Source organism: Synchiropus splendidus, chromosome 11 (assembly GCF_027744825.2).
Source record: "Synchiropus splendidus isolate RoL2022-P1 chromosome 11, RoL_Sspl_1.0, whole genome shotgun sequence".
NCBI lineage: Eukaryota > Metazoa > Chordata > Actinopteri > Syngnathiformes > Callionymidae > Synchiropus > Synchiropus splendidus.
Window position 1 is genome coordinate 11,012,845 of NC_071344.1, and position 20,365 is coordinate 11,033,209.

The window sequence follows — 20,365 nt, forward strand, 5'->3', positions numbered from 1 at the left end:
TAATGGCGGATTGGTTGACTGGAATCTTTAAATGTTGGAAGTTCATTGAGGAAGTCTTAGTCAATCCCCAGCCATCGATTTTGTATCATGAGTGGATGTCCTTACTTTGAGAAGAGGCATTTGTACGTTTTAATTTGGATACACTTTTTCTTCCGTGCAACTTGCTACACTTTTGAAAAAAAAGGAAACATCAAACATTAAAATTATTTTTGTACTGCAGGTTGTTCAAAAGCAAGCCTCCCACCCCAGAAGAAGATGATGCCTCTCAGGCAGGAGAGAACAAAGCCAGCAAAGGAGGGATCATCTACGGAGACTACCTGAAGGTAGAAGAGTTACATCTGTGTCTCTGTTAGTCAATACCAAAAGGCGTTTGAAAAGTGCTATATTTAAGTTTTGTTTTGTCTTTTTCCCTCCAATGCTCAGCTTGATAAGATCGTCACAGCCCAGGTTCTGCAGAGCGAGCTGAAGGGGAATAAGATCCACGATGAACATCTTTTCATTGTCACTCATCAAGGTAAATTGGATTCACAGCTATATGTGTGTTAAAGGTTAAAGGGTACCATTCATAAAATGCAAACAACCATGAAAGCATCCTTTCTTTATCGCACTTTTTTTCATTTAACAATTTGAATTTGAATCTATAAAAACAACTTAGTTTCTAGTTGAATGAAGTCTGTCTGAATTAGCTTGTTATTTATGTGTTGGTGTTTGATTTGAAAGGTTTTCTAGGAAACACTTATTCTTTCACTAAGGCCAGAAAAAGAACTTTTTTGTGCAGACTAGATGGACTTAAGATCAGATGATTCATTAACATTGTTCTTGTGTGTGTGCTCTGTTACAGCCTACGAACTATGGTTCAAGCAGATTTTGTTTGAACTTGATTCAGTGAGACAAATCTTCATCAGTGGGCATGTGAGTCACATATATTGTTATTATTATTATTATTATTACTACAATGTTCTATTGAAACTATCATGTCATGATGCAGCATTATCATGCTGCATAAGGCAGACACAGCAGACTTCCCTCAAAATTTTGACTGCCGACATCTAATCCCATCTTGCTATGAATTATTGGCAAACTAGTGTATCCTAGTCTAAAATCATATTCATGTGCTTTTCAGGTTCGAGATGAACGGAACATGCTTAAAGTCAACACTCGCATCAACAGGATTGTCATGATTTTCAGACTGTTGGTGGATCAGTTTTCAGTTCTGGAGACGATGACTTCGTTGGACTTTTTTGCCTTCAGGTACAGTAATTAAATTTCATGCATTGTTATCTGTGACCCGCAACTTCCATGCTGAAGGCCGATCTTCATCATGAAAAGAACTAAAATGAATTGTTGATTTAATTTGTGAATAAATAATTTAAAATGTGGCACATTTCATCTTTTCCCCTGAAGTGATGTGCAAAATATTTTGACTCCTGCAACATATTGATGAGTTTAAAACTATGTCATCAAATTCCACCAATTCTCCATTTGTGCTGGTGGATGTCCTCCAAAAATCCTCCTCACATACAACCAGTGTAAACCTTTCACAGCTAAAGCCAAAATTTGAAGAGGAAAAGTACATGGGAAATTGCCTTGCCATGTTGCGGGGACATTAGCATTACGTCATTAAAGCAATTTAAAGTAGCCATTGCACAACAGGAGAAGATACAGATTAAACAGATCAAAAAGGGAAATGGTTAGCAGTGTGGTAAGTCGTTTTTTGATTACATTTGATGCAGTGCACAAATTATACAGAAATAGGAAGTGTGAAAAGAGACAGACGTGGCAGTTAAACATTAATGTTGTGCCTACCTGCCTCTTCAGGGAGTATCTGGCTCCGGCATCTGGCTTCCAAAGTCTTCAGTTTCGCTTATTGGAGAACAAAATTGGAGTCCAGGACAACCTGCGGGTTCCATACAATAAGCGTCATTACAAGGACAACTTCAAGGGTCTCGACTCTGAAAAGCTGCTGGCCAGTGAACAGGAGCCAACACTGCTAAAACTGGTGGAGGTACGTTTCCCACAGTTTCCCACAAGTATCTGCTGTTTTATTTTGTCAATAATAGCAAATAATTACCTGTTGAATCAATAATTACATCATTGTAATAGACTCTGAATTTTTTTTAGGTTATAAAATGGGCAGAATGGTTTAGTAAGTGATCATCAACATTCCTAGCAGCTTTACTCTGCTTGTACTGCAAGAGGATTTATTTCAGCACAGGGAGATTTGTCACACTAAGCAAGCCCAGCACACGTCTTGTCAACTTTGGAGATAAAGCTGATGGTCAGTCAGACAACAAGCTCTGTGACAAAAAAACTGGAATCTTCAGTTAAGCTCCGCACTGTAGAGGAGTTATGTGATGGTGAACAGAAAACACTGAGACTTGTTGCCGCTCCCGACATGTACCAAAATCGCCAGATAAATTCTGTCTTCGATAAACATCAGTAAGAGTGAAATGGTGCACAAATGTAATGAAAGCCTGATTCTGCACTCCTCAGGAGTGGTTGGAGAGAACCCCTGGCCTGGAAGCGGATGGATTCAATTTCTGGGAAAAGCTGGAGATCAATATAGTTCACGGGCTGAACCAAGAGAAAGAGAAAATTGAGGTGCGGGATGACTCTGGCTTTTCACAACAAATTTGCTGTGCGTTCCCTGGAGAGCAAAGTTGACTGACAGGTTGTTTTTCTATAAGGCAATGGCAGAGTCGGATGAAAAGGCGGAACTCATGGCTGAGTTGCTTAAACAGAAAGAGATCTTTTCTTCACTTTTCGATGAAAAGCGTCACAATCATCTAGTCAGCAAAGGTGAGTTACGGTAACAAGGATGTTTGGGAAACACACAATAGCACAGCCTCACATTAGAGCTATTTCTCCATGACATTTTGAGAGACGACTGCTTTCTTTTTCAAACAAGGTGAAAGGCGACTGTCTTACAAAGCTCTTCAAGGAGCTCTGATGATCTACTTCTACAGGTATGCAACGACTCTCTCACCTCATTGACAACTCCTATTTAATGGGGAAAAAAAAAACTTAAATTATCACAACCATGTAGCTCTGGCTAATGAAAGAAACTAAATCTATATCTATATACTTCTAAGTGCAACAAAAGGATATGGTTAAAGAGGAGTGGCCGAGATGTTTTATCCATTTTTTTTAAATGTTCGATCAGTTGCGTTGCATTGTCTTATACTTTGTAAATAAGAAATAGATATTAGATATTATTAGATGGGGCACAAAAAATGTTTTTGCCTATCCATTTGATTTATTGAATCATGGATTGTCGAACTGTATTCCTTTCATAAATCAGCAAACATAAGCAAACATACAATGAAAAGATCAGAAGATAATCTGAATGTTGATTTATTTATTTGTTTGCTCTATTGTTTCCATGTAATATCTATGGTTCCTAATAGATATGTTTCTGCCCATATACATTAGGGACTAAGAGCTATTTGGTATATCATTTGGCATAATAAAAATGAATGTATTTGTCACAGCAGTTTGTTTTATTACTATTATTATTATTACTATTAACAAATTAAACTCACTTTAGTTAGGAACTCTTCTTCATTGTAACTGCTACATATTTATCATTGGATTTCAGTGTATTAATTTTGTAAGATGTAACAAGGCATCAGAAAAAAATGGATTGAAAACAATCTGCTAGGTCGACATGGAAGACAATAAACTGAAACTATCTTCCTACCATGCAGGGAAGAGCCGAGGTTCCAGGTTCCATTCCAGCTGCTCACCTCCCTCATGGACATCGACACTCTCATGACAAAATGGAGATGTGAGTAGAGAAGCTTCCCCACCAGCTGCAACTCACCAAAAAACAAGTGGGAAAAAAATCAGTTTCAGGAAGGAATAAACTAAAAATCAATGCTTCAGTATTGCACCCAGGGGCAGCCTAGACTAACAGGGGAAATAGCTGGTAATTGACAAAGTTAGTTTGGGATCAGGGGAATACTGGGGAATCAACTACAGATCAATCTGGCCGTGTGTATACCTTTTTGTTCTGCTTTTTGACTGACCTACTGCTGGTCTGTGTGTTGAGCTTCAGTGTTTACCGCCCAAATTAAATGTACTCACAGCAGCCTTGTTTTTGCAACAGACAATCACGTGTGCATGGTGCACCGCATGATCGGCAGCAAAGCCGGCACAGGAGGATCGTCTGGCTACCATTATCTGAGATCCACAGTCAGGTACTGAAACGAACAATTTATTTCATGGCATGATCCTCCATATTAAAATTGACACTTGGGTTATAAGAGGTATAGCGTTGCTAACTTTTTCGGAATTTAAGAAATTTAATTTATTAGAATAAAATTTCAATTTGTAGAATTTATAGAATTAAAAAAATAAACTGGGATCAAATGCGCTGCATTTACATAATTCAATTACATATGACTGTACATGAAATAAAAAACAATGTGCATGGGGACAAGTGATAAAAGAACACACATTTACAAGCCTCATTTATTGGCCTTTTTTTTTTTAAACAAGGTATATCATATAAGTAATGAATATAGGCTTCAAATGATGATAAATTGAACCATTATTGCAACATTTAATGGAGTAAAACTTTGCTAAAACTCTCAGGATTATCTGGATATTAATGAGACGGCATTATAAAAACTGACATATTTACCTTGCCATGCAGTGACCGCTACAAAGTGTTTGTGGACCTCTTCAACTTGGCCACATTCCTGGTTCCTCGCCACTGGCTACCCAAGATGAATCCCAACCTACACACCTTTCTCTACACGGCTGAGTGCTGTGACAGCTCCTATTTCAGCAGCGAGGACTCCGACTAATGGCCGTCTTTCACCCGTCCTGCTTCCTTCATCTGCAACACTGACTCTCAAACCGTTGGTCACAGAAAGGCAGCGCTGCTCAGGTGACAAGAAAGCTGATGTTACCAAAAATACAGAATATTGCCACTAATTACCACATAATGGAGTCCAATGAAACTTAGTGCATTTTTGTGCAAGTCAACCCCCGTAAACACAAATCACAACATCAGAATACAGATAAAATGTGCCTACTTACCACACATCAAAAAACATGTTACGTTCTGACCGATAAGTCCGTCAACAAGTGGACTCCTAGTAAATATATCATTTTTAACCCCTCATGAATTCCAAGTTTTGAAATTTTCGAATCTACAGTATGCAGTTGTTTACATTATAAATTATCAAATGGATAGTTGACTATCCTTAGAATAAGTGAATTGTTAGACATATTAAACATTAATGGATTTGTAATAACAAGTCACAAGTCAAACAAAACACAGAATAAAATTTCTGTTTGTTTATTCACTTTTCCCAGAGTCTCATTAAACACATGTAAACTGTTAGCTCTGACCTGACAGAAATGATGAACCATAATGGCAAAAATATTAAAGCAAATGAAATATTAATGAATCAAAAGCAACATTATCTTTATTCACAGACAAAAGCTGACAAGTTCATTACAAACAGATACTGACGGTCGAAATATCACATTTCAAAGCTGCGGACTTGTTATCTTGCCCTGCATAAATCAAACGGACCAAATTAACAGCGCTCTAATCTCTAATCTTGACCAGTCACAAAGTACACCAGATGGCACCTTGATAAGATTGGCTTTGATTTTTTTTCATCAATCAAATTATGCAAATGCGCCACCGCTGACCTGAAAGTGAATGGCTGGGGGAGAGAGTGCAGTGATCAAACTGCAGGCGTTTTTTTTTTTTTTTGTTTTTTTTTCCCCACAATCGCACCATATTTCAAATCGCATTAGTCATTTTTAGTCAATGCTATGGTGCGATTTTACACCATGACTCATGTATATACTGTTAATAGTGTTGCTTTGTATAGTATTATATTAAGTATTTGATGTATTTATGCAGCGACCAATAAATGACATGTCTGTGTATGACCTTGTAGTGGGAGATACTTTGTGCAGTGTTTTGCTCTTCATAACAGTGCTGTGATCACACAAGACATCATGGTAAATGACTTATTAAGTCGATATTTAAGCTATATCTAAACATTCTGGTCTAATGGGAGAGCCATTCACAGAAATACAGTCGCTACAGAATCAGCAATGCCTGGAAAGAGATAAGGAAGAGGAGATTAACCTTCGAGGAGAGTGACCCGAGCACACACACCAGTGATATTTATTGTAATGTTATCTTCTCCTTACCACACAAATTCCCACCAATTTTTACATAGACATATCCAGCATTGCCCCATGTGGTTCCCCAGGAGTTCTGCACAATCCAGTAGGGAATCTCTCCTTAGATGGAAAAGGTTGAATTATTCAAGAAGTAAAAGGGAGGATGGCATGTTTGTGTGTCCTGCAGCTAGAACCAACCGCCGCTGTTACATGAAAGTATGTGTAACTATTGATGTTTGGAAATATGAAAATGAAAAAGGAAATACATCTTGGATAGACAGATTTCAGGGTGTGGAGGTACAGTACGTAGAGGACGGCGCCAGTAAAAGAGAGCCATGTCAACTGAAGAGCCCCAACAGTCAAGCAGACAATAGCTAAGCAGAAGCGCCCTGAACTCTCTTTGAGGTGCTCGTGAAAGAAGAATTAAGTGTGAGATCACTTCCTTAAATGGATGCGTACATGCTGGGCACATTCCCGGCTACTTGGCAGAAAATCTGGAGCCATTATTGAACTTCAAAAAAAACATTCACTCACTACTACTTCACAACAGCACTACTCAGTTGCTCTTTTGTCTTCCAAGACAAAACTTTGGCAACATTTAACAAAGTCTTGGTACTCATTCCATATACGTTTGATAATATACTAGTACATACACAATAAACATTTTCATTGCAGTGGTTTTACGTGATTTATCTACAGCATCCAACCTGACTAAAGACCAACTGTATAGTATGTTTCCGGACTGTGAGAGGACAGAGTTGGATCAGTTCGTGGAAACCTATACACCACAAACTCCTTTGAAAAGGTCTCAGTATTGTGTCGAGCTACAGAATGCACCACACTTAAAACATCAATGCTGGTATTGAAGCTTTTGATGTAAAGTGAAGGCTATTACCCTGGCGGGTAATTTCACTGGCGCAGTGTGAAGCTTTCACCTTCCCACTTTTAGATTCTATGAACTTACAGGGGGTGCTACAACATAGATACACTCGCTCGGTCTGCCCTTGATCTGCCGGTTCCCCAGTTCAATAACTGCTCTTTGTGTCACTGTGTGTCCTTAGCTAACACATAGATCGGCAACATGCCAACAGGTCTTTACAAAAACTCATAACCATACTTGATGGAATCTATTAACACTGGACAAAGTAAAATTTGCTTGTGTCTTTAAGGTTTTGGAAAAATGACCATAAAGTTATTTTAAAAGCAAGGACACCATGGTGTGTTGTAAGTGTAAGTCACATTAAGGAGATTTATTGCTTGCATTACTGTAGAGCATTTTGTGAGACCAGTGACATCATTGACATTGGTTATAACAGAGGGGAAGCAAGACAAGCAGCAGGAACGTTTATATATGTCTGAGCTTGTGGACATGCATAAGTTCCCTTTAGGTCCTTATTGCAAATTAAAGCAGGATTAGTATCGGGCAACTGGTTGAGCTGTCAACCTTCAGGACCCCTCTTCTCTCACACAGCCCAAAGAGATTACAGAGCTTGAGGCTGACTAAAGCTTCCGTACATTGACACCTCGACTACATCAATGGAGTTTAAAATCATATATTGCTAAAACAAGTTTCTCTCAAACAGGCTGGGATAGGCGTCGATCTGTACCTGTTGTGTCATATCCAACCACCAGGACAGCATGGTTGGACCAGTGGCTGGAGCAGTGATGCTGGATGATTCCTCCCAGGTAATCCTGCCAGCTCACTGCGTCCACAATGGCAGTCAAGGGGCCGTGACTCACCAATTGACCCATCATTGCCTCCTCTTGACCACTGTGAAAACAGTGCAGATGAAAAATAAAACAGGACTCTGAGTGGTAGGATCGGGCATTGCTTTTGAGACATTATCATGTAGATTAAACTACAAAGTCAGAGGCCTTTGAAATCAGAGGGCTGGAGCACTGCACCCTGCCTGATATGGAAGTAATTAAGTCCAACATTAACATATGGCCTATTTTTCAACCACATGTTCCGCTTTTCTCTCATCATGTGCCTGCTCATCTCAATCCACCAATCCCATTCACAAAACTTTATTTTCCCTTCTTGTTTACAGAAAAAATACATTGGCTATAAAATGCTCTTTGGAACCAAACGCTGTTGATCTGAAGGAAAATGAGTTTGTTACAATGTGGCAATAAAGACCACATTAATATCTCCTGCAAAATACAGAAGGGAAACAGGTGTATGAACCCTGTGACTCACACTGTGTTGGTGGTTGTAGTTATAGTGGGTAAGCTATGTTACATTGTAATAACTCCAGTAATTATGGTTGTTACAGAAGTACGATCAGACCTAGTGCTGTAGTGCTTAGTTTTTAGGAAACTATTTCTTCAAAAAATGAAACTTAATCTCATCTTTTGTAAGGACTGTGTTGTTGCTGTTGTTCTAGTTTCTACAACTGTTGTAGGATACAGTGCTAGCTATAGCTGACTGAGGTGTAACATAACACATCATTAAATCTGTTAACCGGCAATTCTAATCTATTTTTCTGTGTAATAATTTAGCTCCAATTTGATTATTTTGATAGAAAAAAAATACATTTGATCAGGAAGAGATAGTATTACAATTAAATGAGTATGGTGTTTACTTATTAAGCGGATCTTTAGCATGAAACAACCCCCGCAACAACTTATCAGTGTTGACAAAGTCAATAATTGTGACTCTAATGCACTCTGACTTTGTTCACTCTGCCTATTTGCACTTACTGCAATTGTAATTATTAGCCAAAGCAAATGGAGTGACAGGCAAACAGAATATGTTATTCACCTGAAATTGTGTGCAGTAAAGTTCTGTAAAACAACGCCAGCTTGTGAGTCTGAGAAAAATCGGCAGATGCCAGTCTCGCCTGTGTATGGATACTCCGACTCTGGCACTAATTTCACTCGAGTCTGCATGAAAAACAATTTAGTTTAGGAAGTGTGCTATCTGAATACAAAACATCCTCTTACTCTTAAAACATGGCCACAGGCTCTTCCTTAATTCATGAGAAAGGACTAGTTGAATATAAATGCAGATAAATATGTCCAGTATCTTAGTCAAAGAAAAAAGTCTCTAGTTTGATTTTACTTTTTCAAAACTTTGAAGGCCAACTCACATTTTATACATGCCAGTGAAAATAACTTAAGAAATACTTTGATCTGAAGGAACTTTAAAGGCGAGATTTGATTCCTGATGATAAGAGAACAAAGGACCCTTTACTGGACTGAAATTAGTAGCACCATATGTAATGGTTGAGATTCACATTCATTTCTACCTTTCTACTAAATCACATTGGCTCTCGAGCCAGTCCGATGTTGTGAGTGGTTCTCAATAGTTGGCCCCAGAGATCAAGTCCACAGTTGGGGCTGAAACATAGACACTTGTTATCTGGCTTTGTTCATTCACTGGGGCCAACGACACTATTTGTGGAGTGTCTGTTTTCTCATACAAAACCTAAGCAACAGGCTTGGTGGTTGCCCTCACCTCGACCCCAGCACATTGTTTTGTGAGCATCTCCTGAAGCCAATATAATGTCATCTCCTGCAAGAACTAGTTACTGACTGATGGGTCCTCAACATCAACTGCAAAGTTTGAATGTGGAAGAAAGGCACCCCAAACTCTAATAATCGGTGTCAGTGTGTGGGCCTTTACAACAGAGAATAATGACATTTTAATACTATAAACTTATGTTAGCTGGATGCTCCAGACATTCGGCACTTTACCTTTTAATCATAACCTTCTATTTCCATGGTGAGAACACCATCAGAAAAGTTTTTTATTGAATATATGGCTCTAAATAAGTTGGAGAGTTGACATGAGAACATTTGAAACGAAGTTGAAAACTCAGAAAAGTGAGTTTGCTTAAATTTGAAATGCATTTACATGAACAAGAGGACTATGAGACACACTTCGTGTGTGTTCAGGTATAACATGATGTGAAAAGGCAACGTGAATAGTTTACCTTTATTTCTATACAATGTTTAAACATATGATCACAAATATAAAACACTGCAGTTTTACATTCTGACTACTGTTTTAAATTTGTATTGCTGCCACACAACATTAACAGAAGCAATTCAATTCAATTCAATGAATTGGATAAAATTTTCTGAATACCTGCTGAAGCCATGTTAGAGCTTTGGTTGGGGACCCTCCATTGCAACCATGATTTAGGAAAGAGCAGTCAACAACCTGCTGAACACTGAGCTGCTGCAGCGGGGATCCTGTGATGGCGTTTGCTGCCTGCACTGCACCAACCACGCTGAAGGCCCAACAGCTGCCACACTGAAAATGTGGATGAGAAGAACATACAAGGTAAGCATGAATGCAGAATATGAATATTATTGAATGTCACAGTATCAGACAGATCCGTGGCTGAGTTAAATGGAAGCAGCAATAATGTGAGAATTGATATAAGTCACCCTACTGTATGTTTCCTCTTGTGAGGAGAACAGGATATTTGTGGATAATTCTGTTAGTCGTTAAGTTACTTCATTACTTCCAATCTAAAAACACAGTATAACAGCACAGTATATCAAAGATCACAAAACATTTCCATGTTTTTTGTTCATTTTTTAACAGGGACGTGAAGTTTAAGGATTTCAAGTGACCTCATGCCATTTTAAAGCCCCCTCTCCAAAAACAAAAACAACAAATAAACTAGTGCATCAATATATTTGTAAGTGTGTAAGTACAACAACAAAGTCCAATGCATCTTTAATAAAGATGTCTACAAAAGCTTAGGATCCTGTTTGTAGGATTTGTCTGATTAGTCATAGTCTTTCAGCTTCTATTTCAACAGCCAAACATTGTAAGAAGGTTGCCATATAGTAAAGTTCTCTAATGATACTGCACTCTTTCCAGGGAGCTGCCTCGCATCAGCATGGAGCCTTAAACAAGTTTGTGGGTTGTAGTGATAAGAACTAAATGGATCTCAATTCCGCAAAGACAAGGAAACTAATCATTGATCTTCAGCATATTCAGGATACACCACAAACGTTTGGAGCTTGTACCACAATTGTTTGTGACGTACAAGAGAGAGTGGAATAAACAAGGATTGATGGAAAAACAGGGTCAGCTCCCAAACAGTTCTGATAAAACATAGGTATACTACATGGTGTCTGTGAAGAGAGTGCATTGTTTCAGATCTGTTATTGCCCCTATCTAATAATAAACACATAATGGACCAAGTCAAAATTTTAACAGAAATTGAGGGATTTTATACAAAAGGAGAAAGTGCCCCACACCTCCAAACATGTTCCCTATGAGACTGTTACAACTGATACCCTGAAGGCTGGAAGCCACAAACAAAGTCTTTGTCAGGATGGATGAAGAAGTGCTTTGTCTGACAATGAAAAGCTTAAGAAGACAAGCATGTGGGCCATCCATAACTGACTACCTCCTTTTCAGAGAAGCATTTGCACTACTAAGTCATGACCAAGAATTCACAGCTTCATTTACGGATTGGCTTAATTGAGGAAAACCCAAAACGTAATTTCTTTTTAAAAACATGTTTTAGCCTGAATGAATCTGTGTTTATCGCATGAATTCAAGAGGTAACATGTTGGATCGACTTTCACAAATAGGTGGTCAGAACGTCTCACATGGCATCACAACATTTTATTATTTTATTTTATATATTATTAGATTATTTGTCATTTGTTTTTGACTGTAGACAGATTTAAAGTAAAATAAATATTGACATCCCTGATGTCATAGTAAAAGAAAGCTGACTATTTTTAGGAGGGGTATCCTCCAGTACAGTAAATTATCAAAACTTTTAAATTAAATCAAATTTAATTTAATTTAAATTATCAAATATTTTAAATGTCCTCTTTTTTAATTTGGTTGATATAAAAACTACAGTATACAATTCAGGTGATGACGTTTCTTCCAAGCATTAAAATATGTTTCCCTTCTGTTCTCATTCTTTATCCTTGTAAATAAATGTATGAATTTGCTGCTATAAATTTCTACCAATGCGCTGTATGAAGGACCAGGAATATCTAGCAGGATTAAATGAAAGTGCAATGAATGAATGCGCGACAGACTCGTTGGCTTCCCATGCGGCGTTCGGGGTCATTAACAAATGCCAAAGAACTTTGCTTTCTGCCGCCATCTACTGACAAGAGCTTGCAACTCATAACGTTGGGCCTTCAGCTGAAAGCACAGCCGATACTGAACGCATTAACAACAGCAACAGATCAGAACAGTTCACCACAACACGTCCCTTTTCGGAGATAGATTAGATTTCAACCTTGATAGGAGAGGATTATTTCCTGGGAAACACTCGCACACACAATCTGTGCTCAGTTCACTTGCTCAGCATAAATCCCCATCACCGTGATGAAAACCTGAGTCCACAGAGTAGAAATCCAATATCATGTTGCTCAGTTGCTTAAAATCAATATGGAAACTCAAATCAGTCATGATTGCCGCAACTGTAGATGAACTGAGCGCGCCAACATATCTGGAGCATCTGCTGTATTTTGAGACAATTACACGCTCATAAAACAAGTCATGAAGAATTAGATCAGCTAGCGGGTAAAGTGGCTTGAAGCTTTTGTCTGAAACTGAATTTTATTTTTACAATTTCTACCCAGCTGCTGTGCCTCTGTGGTGAGGCAGTTCAGGCGGGTCCACACATAGATCCACAGACAAAGAACTGCAGGTCAAAAAGCCTGCAGGAGAGCAGATTTAGTGGTGCACAGACTCTCCCTGGAGCGACTGGCTTTACCTGGCTTGAACAGAATACAATATGTATTTTTGTGTTTGCTGTCTGGGCCTCCCTCAGGACTAGAGTTACAGTGGAAATATTACCCCCAGCGGCTGTTTAACGGACTAAAGAGATAAAAGACAATAGGAGCAGTCTGTGAATCTTCAGCTAGGACAAGCGACAGCTCCATCGCGCTACAGATCTCCCTGCCAGTGTCCCCAGGACACACAGTCACACTCTGCAGCTCCATTTGAAAGCATGGAAAAGTTTGCATTCCACCCTAAAGATATCAGGCTTCACATCCCCAAAACCAGATCAGAAACAGAGAGAACAATAATTCCAGTCAGGCCTGGGGGAGTTATCCAGTGTGAAACCATTTCTGTTCACTGCGTATCTGTTAAACAAGCTTATATATTGATGAGTCATAAGGAGACGACCAGTGCGAGGAATTCCAAATTGAATGAAATGGCGACTCTCTTCATGGGTCTATGGTTTGCAAGCACGTAGACAAATGCTTTTGAGTCTTAGCACCGATGTGAAGCTGGGCGGATCCTAACATTAGTGCAGTGTACAGGGTTGATTTACAAATGACTGAGTCACTTCATGCTAGTTGGGCCGATGAAATCGCGTGACAGTGAGTGCAAAGAGAGAATTCTCCGATACAAAGCGAATACTTTTTCACACCAGTTATTTACAAGGAATAAAAAAAAATAGCCTTTGCATGGAACCCAGCAGAAGAACTGTTGCGTCGCGTGCTCTCAGGATTTTATCTCAGCTCGTAGTGTGAGGCTGGCAGGTTTGTGACCGAGTGTGCGGTGGCTGAGGGTGACTGACGTAAGAGTGTGCAAGATGTATAAAAGTTTATTAGCAGTGAGGGAATTTTGCCATTTGAATAACTGACATTGAGGAGATGACACATTTTTCAATATTGTACACATAAATAAATAAATAAATAAATAAATAAATAAATAAATATGTTTTAAAAAGGGAATAATGCAAATAAAAGGCTTTCAATTGTAGTTGCCCTATATAGATTTGTTAAATACATATTTAACAGAATAACTAGGTAATTTATATTGAATATAATGGAAATGTTCAAGAAATGTATAGAAGGTTTGAGCACTCTTCTAAAAATGTGCATATCATCTGCAATAAAAGTACTATGAATAGAAGAAGGGTGTGAATATGAATAGAATGAGCAAAGCAACTTGTGAAATAAAACTTTACAAGTGAAACCACATTTGGCTGAATTTGACTTCTCTGAAACGTTGTTTTTGAACAACACTCACTGCTTGTTGGTTCTGGACAGGAGCCACTACTGATCTGTCCCTCCAGTCAAATCTGGCCGGCAGCCCTTTTGCCTTTGGACCAGAGAAGAGAGGCGCACTGTCAGTGATTGTCCGCAGGTAGACATCTGTAATTTGGAAACAGATTAAGAACGCTAATCTCTACTCATGCTCAAATACAAAGTAACACAATTAGGCGTGAAAAATGCAGGTTATCCAGTTACACTTCTCTATCAGTGTCTTTTTTTTCCATCAGACAACATTGGAGTTGACCAGACGAATGTCTACCCACAGATTTGTCAGCAACGTTGATGTAGAGAGAACATGAACTCTTCGGCGACTTAACTGATGGTATTCGAAGTGATTGGTTTCAAACATGAAACTTTAGTGATGCTGTCTTTATTAAAATGTTTTAGAGGCAACAATACAAATATATTCTGGATTGTTTTAAGAGATGGCATGGCTAGAGTATGTACTAATAATAGGAAAAACTAAAAATACTATTACTCTCTTCCCTCCACAACAGTCCCAACACAGCAGCTAAATATCAGCACAATATATAATCAGATGTATTAATAGACCATATCTGTGCCCACCTCTGAATTCCTCCGGAGTGAGGGAGGAGAACTGGTTGATGCCGTACTGAGCCGAGTGGGCCGTGTTGGAAAATGAGTTCAGGTATGTGTGACGCTCTGTCACATTCTGAAACAACAGCCAGCACACAGAAGGATAATTGGGCAGGAAATGTTTGTTGATGTTGAATAAGCTCAAGAAGAGCAGGACAGCAGTTTGAAGTACAAGAATGAAATTGACAGAATAGAGAACGTTTGCTTGACTGATTCAGGTGTCTGGTACTCTTACAGTGACAGCGCTCCTGACTGGACTAGGCACCATTTCATTGTAACTATAGATCAATTTTCCAACCATTAGATTGGATAAAGAATGCAGAAGCTCATGTGGAATTCTCCTCCACAACACTTTTCCACACCCCCGTCGACTGCAGAGAGCTGCCCAACCCTGTTGCAAGACCACAGGGCCACTACTGGATCAATGTAAGGTTGGGAACCACAGTAGCTCCTGTCCAATCCGCCGAGTATTAACCAACTGACTTGCCGTTTCTCTCCGAGAGAATCCTCTCAGGCACCATATGAGCTAATAACGAACCGGACATTCACCCATTTCGACTCCGGAATGACTCCAATGAGGGTAATGCAGTCGAGAACGTCTCTTTTAATAAAAGTATCTGCTGAGCAACCTCTCTTTTGTTCATAAATTGATTTTTTAATTCGAACTTTTATTTTGTAAAGTCGTTTATCGGCTGTGCACCTGTGGGGGGTGTGGTGTAGCGGCAGTGCAGCACCTTTTTGAACACGTATTAAAGCTGACTGGCCTTATTTTAACATTTAAACAGGTGGTTTAAACTTCAGTAGGACGTCCATACCTGGAGACAGAGACGATAGAGGGCAACGTCTTTGTACTTGCTCTGACAGAAGTCGCTGAAAGATCCACTTAACTCGTTCACCCACAGTTCAGGGCAGCACGGACGGAAAGTAAAAGAGGAGAGAGTTGCTAATATGACCATGTACAACGGGTAGCCTGGCATTTTGTCGGGACTAACGTTAAAATCGTTCACCGATTTGAGGAGGGAAGTTCTGCATCGCCTGTGAAGCTTCCACTGCGCATGCGCCACCGACTAACCGGAAAGTTTTTCCTACTATAAGTTAATTCTTGCCATTAATGAAATGGTCATAATCCTCCTTTATTGTCAAATGAACAATTACGTAATAACATTTAAAATATTGCTATTTTAAAAAAATAAATATGGTTACCTATTGACACATAAATGACACGATTAGGTTTATTGTTTTGTAAATAGGAGATTTTTTTTCTCTTTTTCTCAACACAAGTTGAAAAAAAAACATCTTCACTTGTGAAAATACTTCACCATTGCTCATTTTTACTTTTACTCCTTACTTATTTTGGGATGAATAAAAGTGGAATGGATAACTTATTTGTTGCAAGCAATAAGAATGAGCACAATCATATGAATTGAGAGAGGGAGAGGACATATTGACAAACAGATGCTGCACACTTCAAATGATCTCTTTCAGGAGTGTGAAGTCGCACAACTTTACATGCTGAACTGCAGCCACTAATCTTGCCATTTGTTTTCACGACACAACATAACAGGTTTGTATCAGCTGATTTAAGGTAAAAGCTTTGGTAATTGATATGTTGTCAGCCAGTGTCGCTCTTTCACTGTTAAATGGTGTGTTTTGGGCGATGCAGGCATTTTATGAACATTACTTTGTATAACTTTGAAAACACAAACATTTTATTTTGATTTGTATGTGAGATTTGATTAAAAATGGGCACAATTGGACCCATTTTAAGTTTCTATACCAGGCAAACAACCTGGATAGTTAAAATGTCTCCACACAGGATATTTAAGGTTGCTCCAAAAAAATTGAGTTTTATATAGATTTATAATCTTCATGGTCACTGCATATATGATATATTGGTAAACATTGTCTGTTTTTATTTTTCTTGTGATGTATTGTGATGCAAAACTATATGAAAAAAATACATACGCCGGCGTGTGTTACTGGTTTATCCTTTAATGTGGGGACCAATTCTTGACAAAACACCTCCTCTGAGGATATTGTGCCTTTGTGGGGACGCAACATGAGGATGAAGACGTCACAATAACTAGGTTAACGCTTAGTTTAGTGTCCTGGTTAAGGTTAGCCAATTGTTTTGTATGGCTAGGTTTTGGGTGAGAGGCTAAGGAAACCATTAAACCAAACCAATGAGGGATAGCGATACAAACATATGTGAGTGAAAGAGAGTAAGCGCAGGTCTTTCCTTGTTGATGCTGTCAGAATCTAAAACCACTTGTTCTGTGACTCACCCTCTGAGAGAGTCTCAGTGTCGAAACGTCAGTGCGGTCATTGTGTATATGACTAACAAATAAAGGTTTGTCTTATCTGATAGATGTACCAAACTGAACCGCAAACTTATTTCTTTATTCTGTGGCTGTATTGTGAGTATAAGAGGCACAAAAGGTGAAAATAATATTCAAACACTATCATTTAAGAATTGATATTATACTTGAAAAATATGACATTTTACAGAATGAAAAAAAACGTATTCAAGTAGCAAGAACTTTTGTTTCACATTTGCAGCATCTGTAACTCGACCTATTGTATAGAAAATTTAAATATGATGGCATGAACACACCCACCCACACATTGTGCCTTAACAGAGCAGTAGTTTGCTCGCGGGCACAGTAGCAGCTGCAGTAAACTTTTGTCAGGACAAACCAAGCTCTCAGCTCAGCAGGCGGAAGGGAGAAAAAAACAGTTCAAGTGGCAACTGATCCTGCCTTTATCGGAAGCAAAGCCCCCTCTGCAAGGTTTGCTGGAGGAAATGTCAGACCCTACAGGGGAACTCACAAGCAAGCCCTTCGCGGCCCAGTTGTCCAATGTTTACCTCAGCATCTTGGCACTGTTCTGCTTCAAGCTCTTCGTTAAGATCTCCCTCAACTTGCTGACATATTTCTACATCGTACGTGGGAACCGCAAGGAGGCCGCCCGGATATCTGCAGAGTTTTATGATTATAATCAGCAACACGGTGAGTAATGGAAGACAGCTTTGCCGCCTCAGGCGCTGTGTCTTATTTCTCTGTCAGGTATTTACATATCAGGCGTGTGGACATATGACATGGTCACTGTTTGGAAATGTAAACCCTCAACCCTCCATTAAGAAGCGCGCAGACTCATTTCCAGCGAGACATAACAGTGAAAATTCAGCATGAGAATGATTTGTTTTACCTCCATTATTAAAGACAAGAGCAACAGCAATACGTTCCTAATTAGCCGAACATCTTCACATAAATCCTGATCTGTACATTCAATATTAGACCAAGAAGCTTTAGGCTGGCAGCACTTTTGCTCTAATGTATTTATAGAACAGAGTCATGATACCCCCCGTCGCCCCCTCCTCTTCCTACATCCTGCCCTAGTTTCCATTCCCAGCTTTGCAGTGCACCCTTTAACACGTAGACAGCCGCCACAACAATATTCACAGGCGCTTTTTTTTTTTTTTTTTTTTTTTACTCAGGGAGGGAATAGAGCGACATGGCGACAGCATAATCTGTAGCTATAATTCAAGGGGATGTTTAATTTAAAGGGGGCGCACTCAATGGAATGCTAATTAGCCGAGCTTAGTGTATTAGTCACGGCCCTGTAGATATGGTCGTCCTTGTTTGAGGGAATCTGTTTGATGTGTGTACTCTGGTCTATTCACGTTTCAAATTAGCGACAGTCCAGGAAAAAATAGAAGCTTGCAGTGATATGTGAATATGAGAGAGATGCTTATCAGTTCACTAAGGGAACAATGGATGAAGATCACAATGACGATGATGACGTGTGGAATGCAACGGGTGTGATTTTGGACATTGATCCAGGTGCGCATGCTGATTCTCTGGCATCAGTTTACATTAAGGCTGCATGAGATTCACATGTTGTTGCATTAGAGTAGAAGTACAGATGCTCAATGAAAATGCGTAGTGTACTTCGCCAGGGCCAATTTCACACACTGTGTCAGGAGTAAGTTTCTTTCATTTTTATTTTTTAAAATGTACAGTCAACAAGCAATGCTTCTATTGACAGCATCAGTGCTGCTGGCCATAGTAACTTGTAGCTGCAGAGCTTTTGAGCCAAACAGATGACAGACAAAAACACTAATATTAATGTTGAGCTTCACCACAGTCAACCATTTTTCTTTCTCATATTTTCAGCGCATGAGTCATGGTGCTATTAAGCGCAAATTCAAAATCTATTGTTTTTTTTTTTTTTTATATATAATTTTTGAATTACTTGAGAATCTTAGCAAAACTACTCAAAAAATATGACTGGATTTTCCAAAAAAAAAATAATCAGGACATGACAATAGCGGGAGAAGGGACAGATGATTTTATTTTGGTGGTGCCCATCTGGAGCCACAAATCTACTGAAGCTTCTGCCCTCTGAGTGCTGGCCTTTGTCAGTCTGGTGATGCTACTGCCACCTGCTGTCCCATTGAGCTCAAATGCTCAATAAGGTATGGAATTATGTAAATAAAAAAAATGCAGGGCAATAATATTGGGTGAAAATATCCAAAAATAGGTTTAATAGAGGTCTGCGCTCTCAGAAATGTTATCTAGTTTAAATCAGAAATCATTAATAACATTCTCTACTGTTGTTTTGATGCCTTTTCAATATCAGAAAATGACTGCTATTAAGTTCAATGAGCTATACTGTATGACAAGACTTCAGCATTCTCGGTACGATTGGTACTTATTCCATCACAGACACTTAATGTACTCAAAGCAGCCCATTAAGCAAAGTGGAATGCTCATCAGGCAGGTGCTGCACAGTCATTTCTACCATTATAAAATCCAATACTTATTAGTCATGATTGTTGAGCGTCTTATCACTTAGTTAAGCACCTAAGTAACTGCGTTGCACAGTGGTTTCCAGCTCATACAGATTGGCGTCAGCCAGTCTTTTTCATTTTTTTTTTTTTTTTTGCTGCGAGGTCGACAGCGTGTCTGCCTTATTGCCTGTCTAATGTTCTGTGGGTGTTTTCACTGTTGTCTTCCTCCGAAAAATAACTGAGGATAATAAAGCTGAACAGATACAGGCGGTGACATGATTTTAACTCTCTCTGCTGTTGCAGGGTCGTGGGCGGACCGCTCCCCTCTTCATGATGCGGCCAGCCAAGGTCGCCTCCTGGCCCTCAGGACCCTTATTATACAGGTACCAGGCATGTCATGAAATTCACCGGTAACTTGGATAGTTGAACTGAAAATCATCAAAGTATCATTCTACTTTAAATCTTAACATTGAATCACATTTATTTGGAATTATACTGAGCTGCGTTAGAATATATATATCTATATATATATATATATATATATATACAAGGGTATACAAAACTATGGGCACAGGCAGTACTTACACCATATGTTTGACAGAGGTAAAAATATTTATTTGATGATCCCAGGCAAAAAAAACGCTGTGATACAACTAATGGAAAGAAAATGAAATTGAAGTCAGCCATCTGGCAGTTTTGCTGCTTTTTTTGTATCTTTGGATGAAGGCCTATTTGCATGACTGGGAGAGCTGGATCATCTGAAGAATGAAATGTCTGTTCTCATGTATCACTTCAGATACACATCTACTTCTG

General features: G+C 39.0%; 3 protein-coding genes across 9 annotated transcripts in view; 2 read left to right on the forward strand and 1 right to left on the reverse strand.

The window, feature by feature from the left end:
- Positions 1-5,744, forward strand: tdo2a (tryptophan 2,3-dioxygenase a). The gene is made up of 12 exons (XM_053878973.1): positions 1-122; positions 221-323; positions 424-514; positions 842-912; positions 1,124-1,251; positions 1,819-2,005; positions 2,494-2,601; positions 2,688-2,799; positions 2,909-2,966; positions 3,708-3,787; positions 4,109-4,199; positions 4,658-5,744. Exons 1-12 carry the CDS (start codon positions 88-90, stop codon positions 4,809-4,811), a joined length of 1,218 nt encoding a protein of 405 aa, XP_053734948.1. The 5' UTR covers positions 1-87; the 3' UTR covers positions 4,812-5,744.
- Positions 3,705-20,365, reverse strand: part of ctso (cathepsin O) — a 19,936-nt gene continuing 3,275 nt past the window's right edge. For 2 of the 4 annotated variants that reach the window (XM_053878987.1, XM_053878984.1), the window contains 7 exons: positions 14,731-14,836; positions 14,138-14,262; positions 10,250-10,417; positions 8,921-9,042; positions 7,764-7,927; positions 6,184-6,276; positions 3,705-6,088 (listed from right to left, as the gene is read on the reverse strand). In XM_053878987.1, the coding sequence (XP_053734962.1) occupies positions 6,054-6,088; positions 6,184-6,276; positions 7,764-7,927; positions 8,921-9,042; positions 10,250-10,417; positions 14,138-14,262; positions 14,731-14,836 (813 nt within the window). In that variant the 3' untranslated portion in view covers positions 3,705-6,053. Of the gene's footprint in view, positions 6,089-6,183; positions 6,277-7,763; positions 7,928-8,920; positions 9,043-10,249; positions 10,418-14,137; positions 14,263-14,730; positions 14,837-15,575; positions 18,867-20,365 lie in introns of those variants that run through there. The other 2 variants (XM_053878985.1, XM_053878986.1) reach the window with 2 other exon arrangements.
- Positions 17,108-20,365, forward strand: part of LOC128767162 (ankyrin repeat and SOCS box protein 5-like) — a 12,756-nt gene continuing 9,498 nt past the window's right edge. For 3 of the 4 annotated variants that reach the window (XM_053878976.1, XM_053878977.1, XM_053878978.1), the window contains exons 1-2: positions 17,108-17,768; positions 19,856-19,935. In XM_053878976.1, the coding sequence (XP_053734951.1) occupies positions 17,564-17,768; positions 19,856-19,935 (285 nt within the window). In that variant the 5' untranslated portion in view covers positions 17,108-17,563. Of the gene's footprint in view, positions 17,769-18,241; positions 18,603-19,855; positions 19,936-20,365 lie in introns of those variants that run through there. The other variant, XM_053878983.1, reaches the window with a different exon arrangement.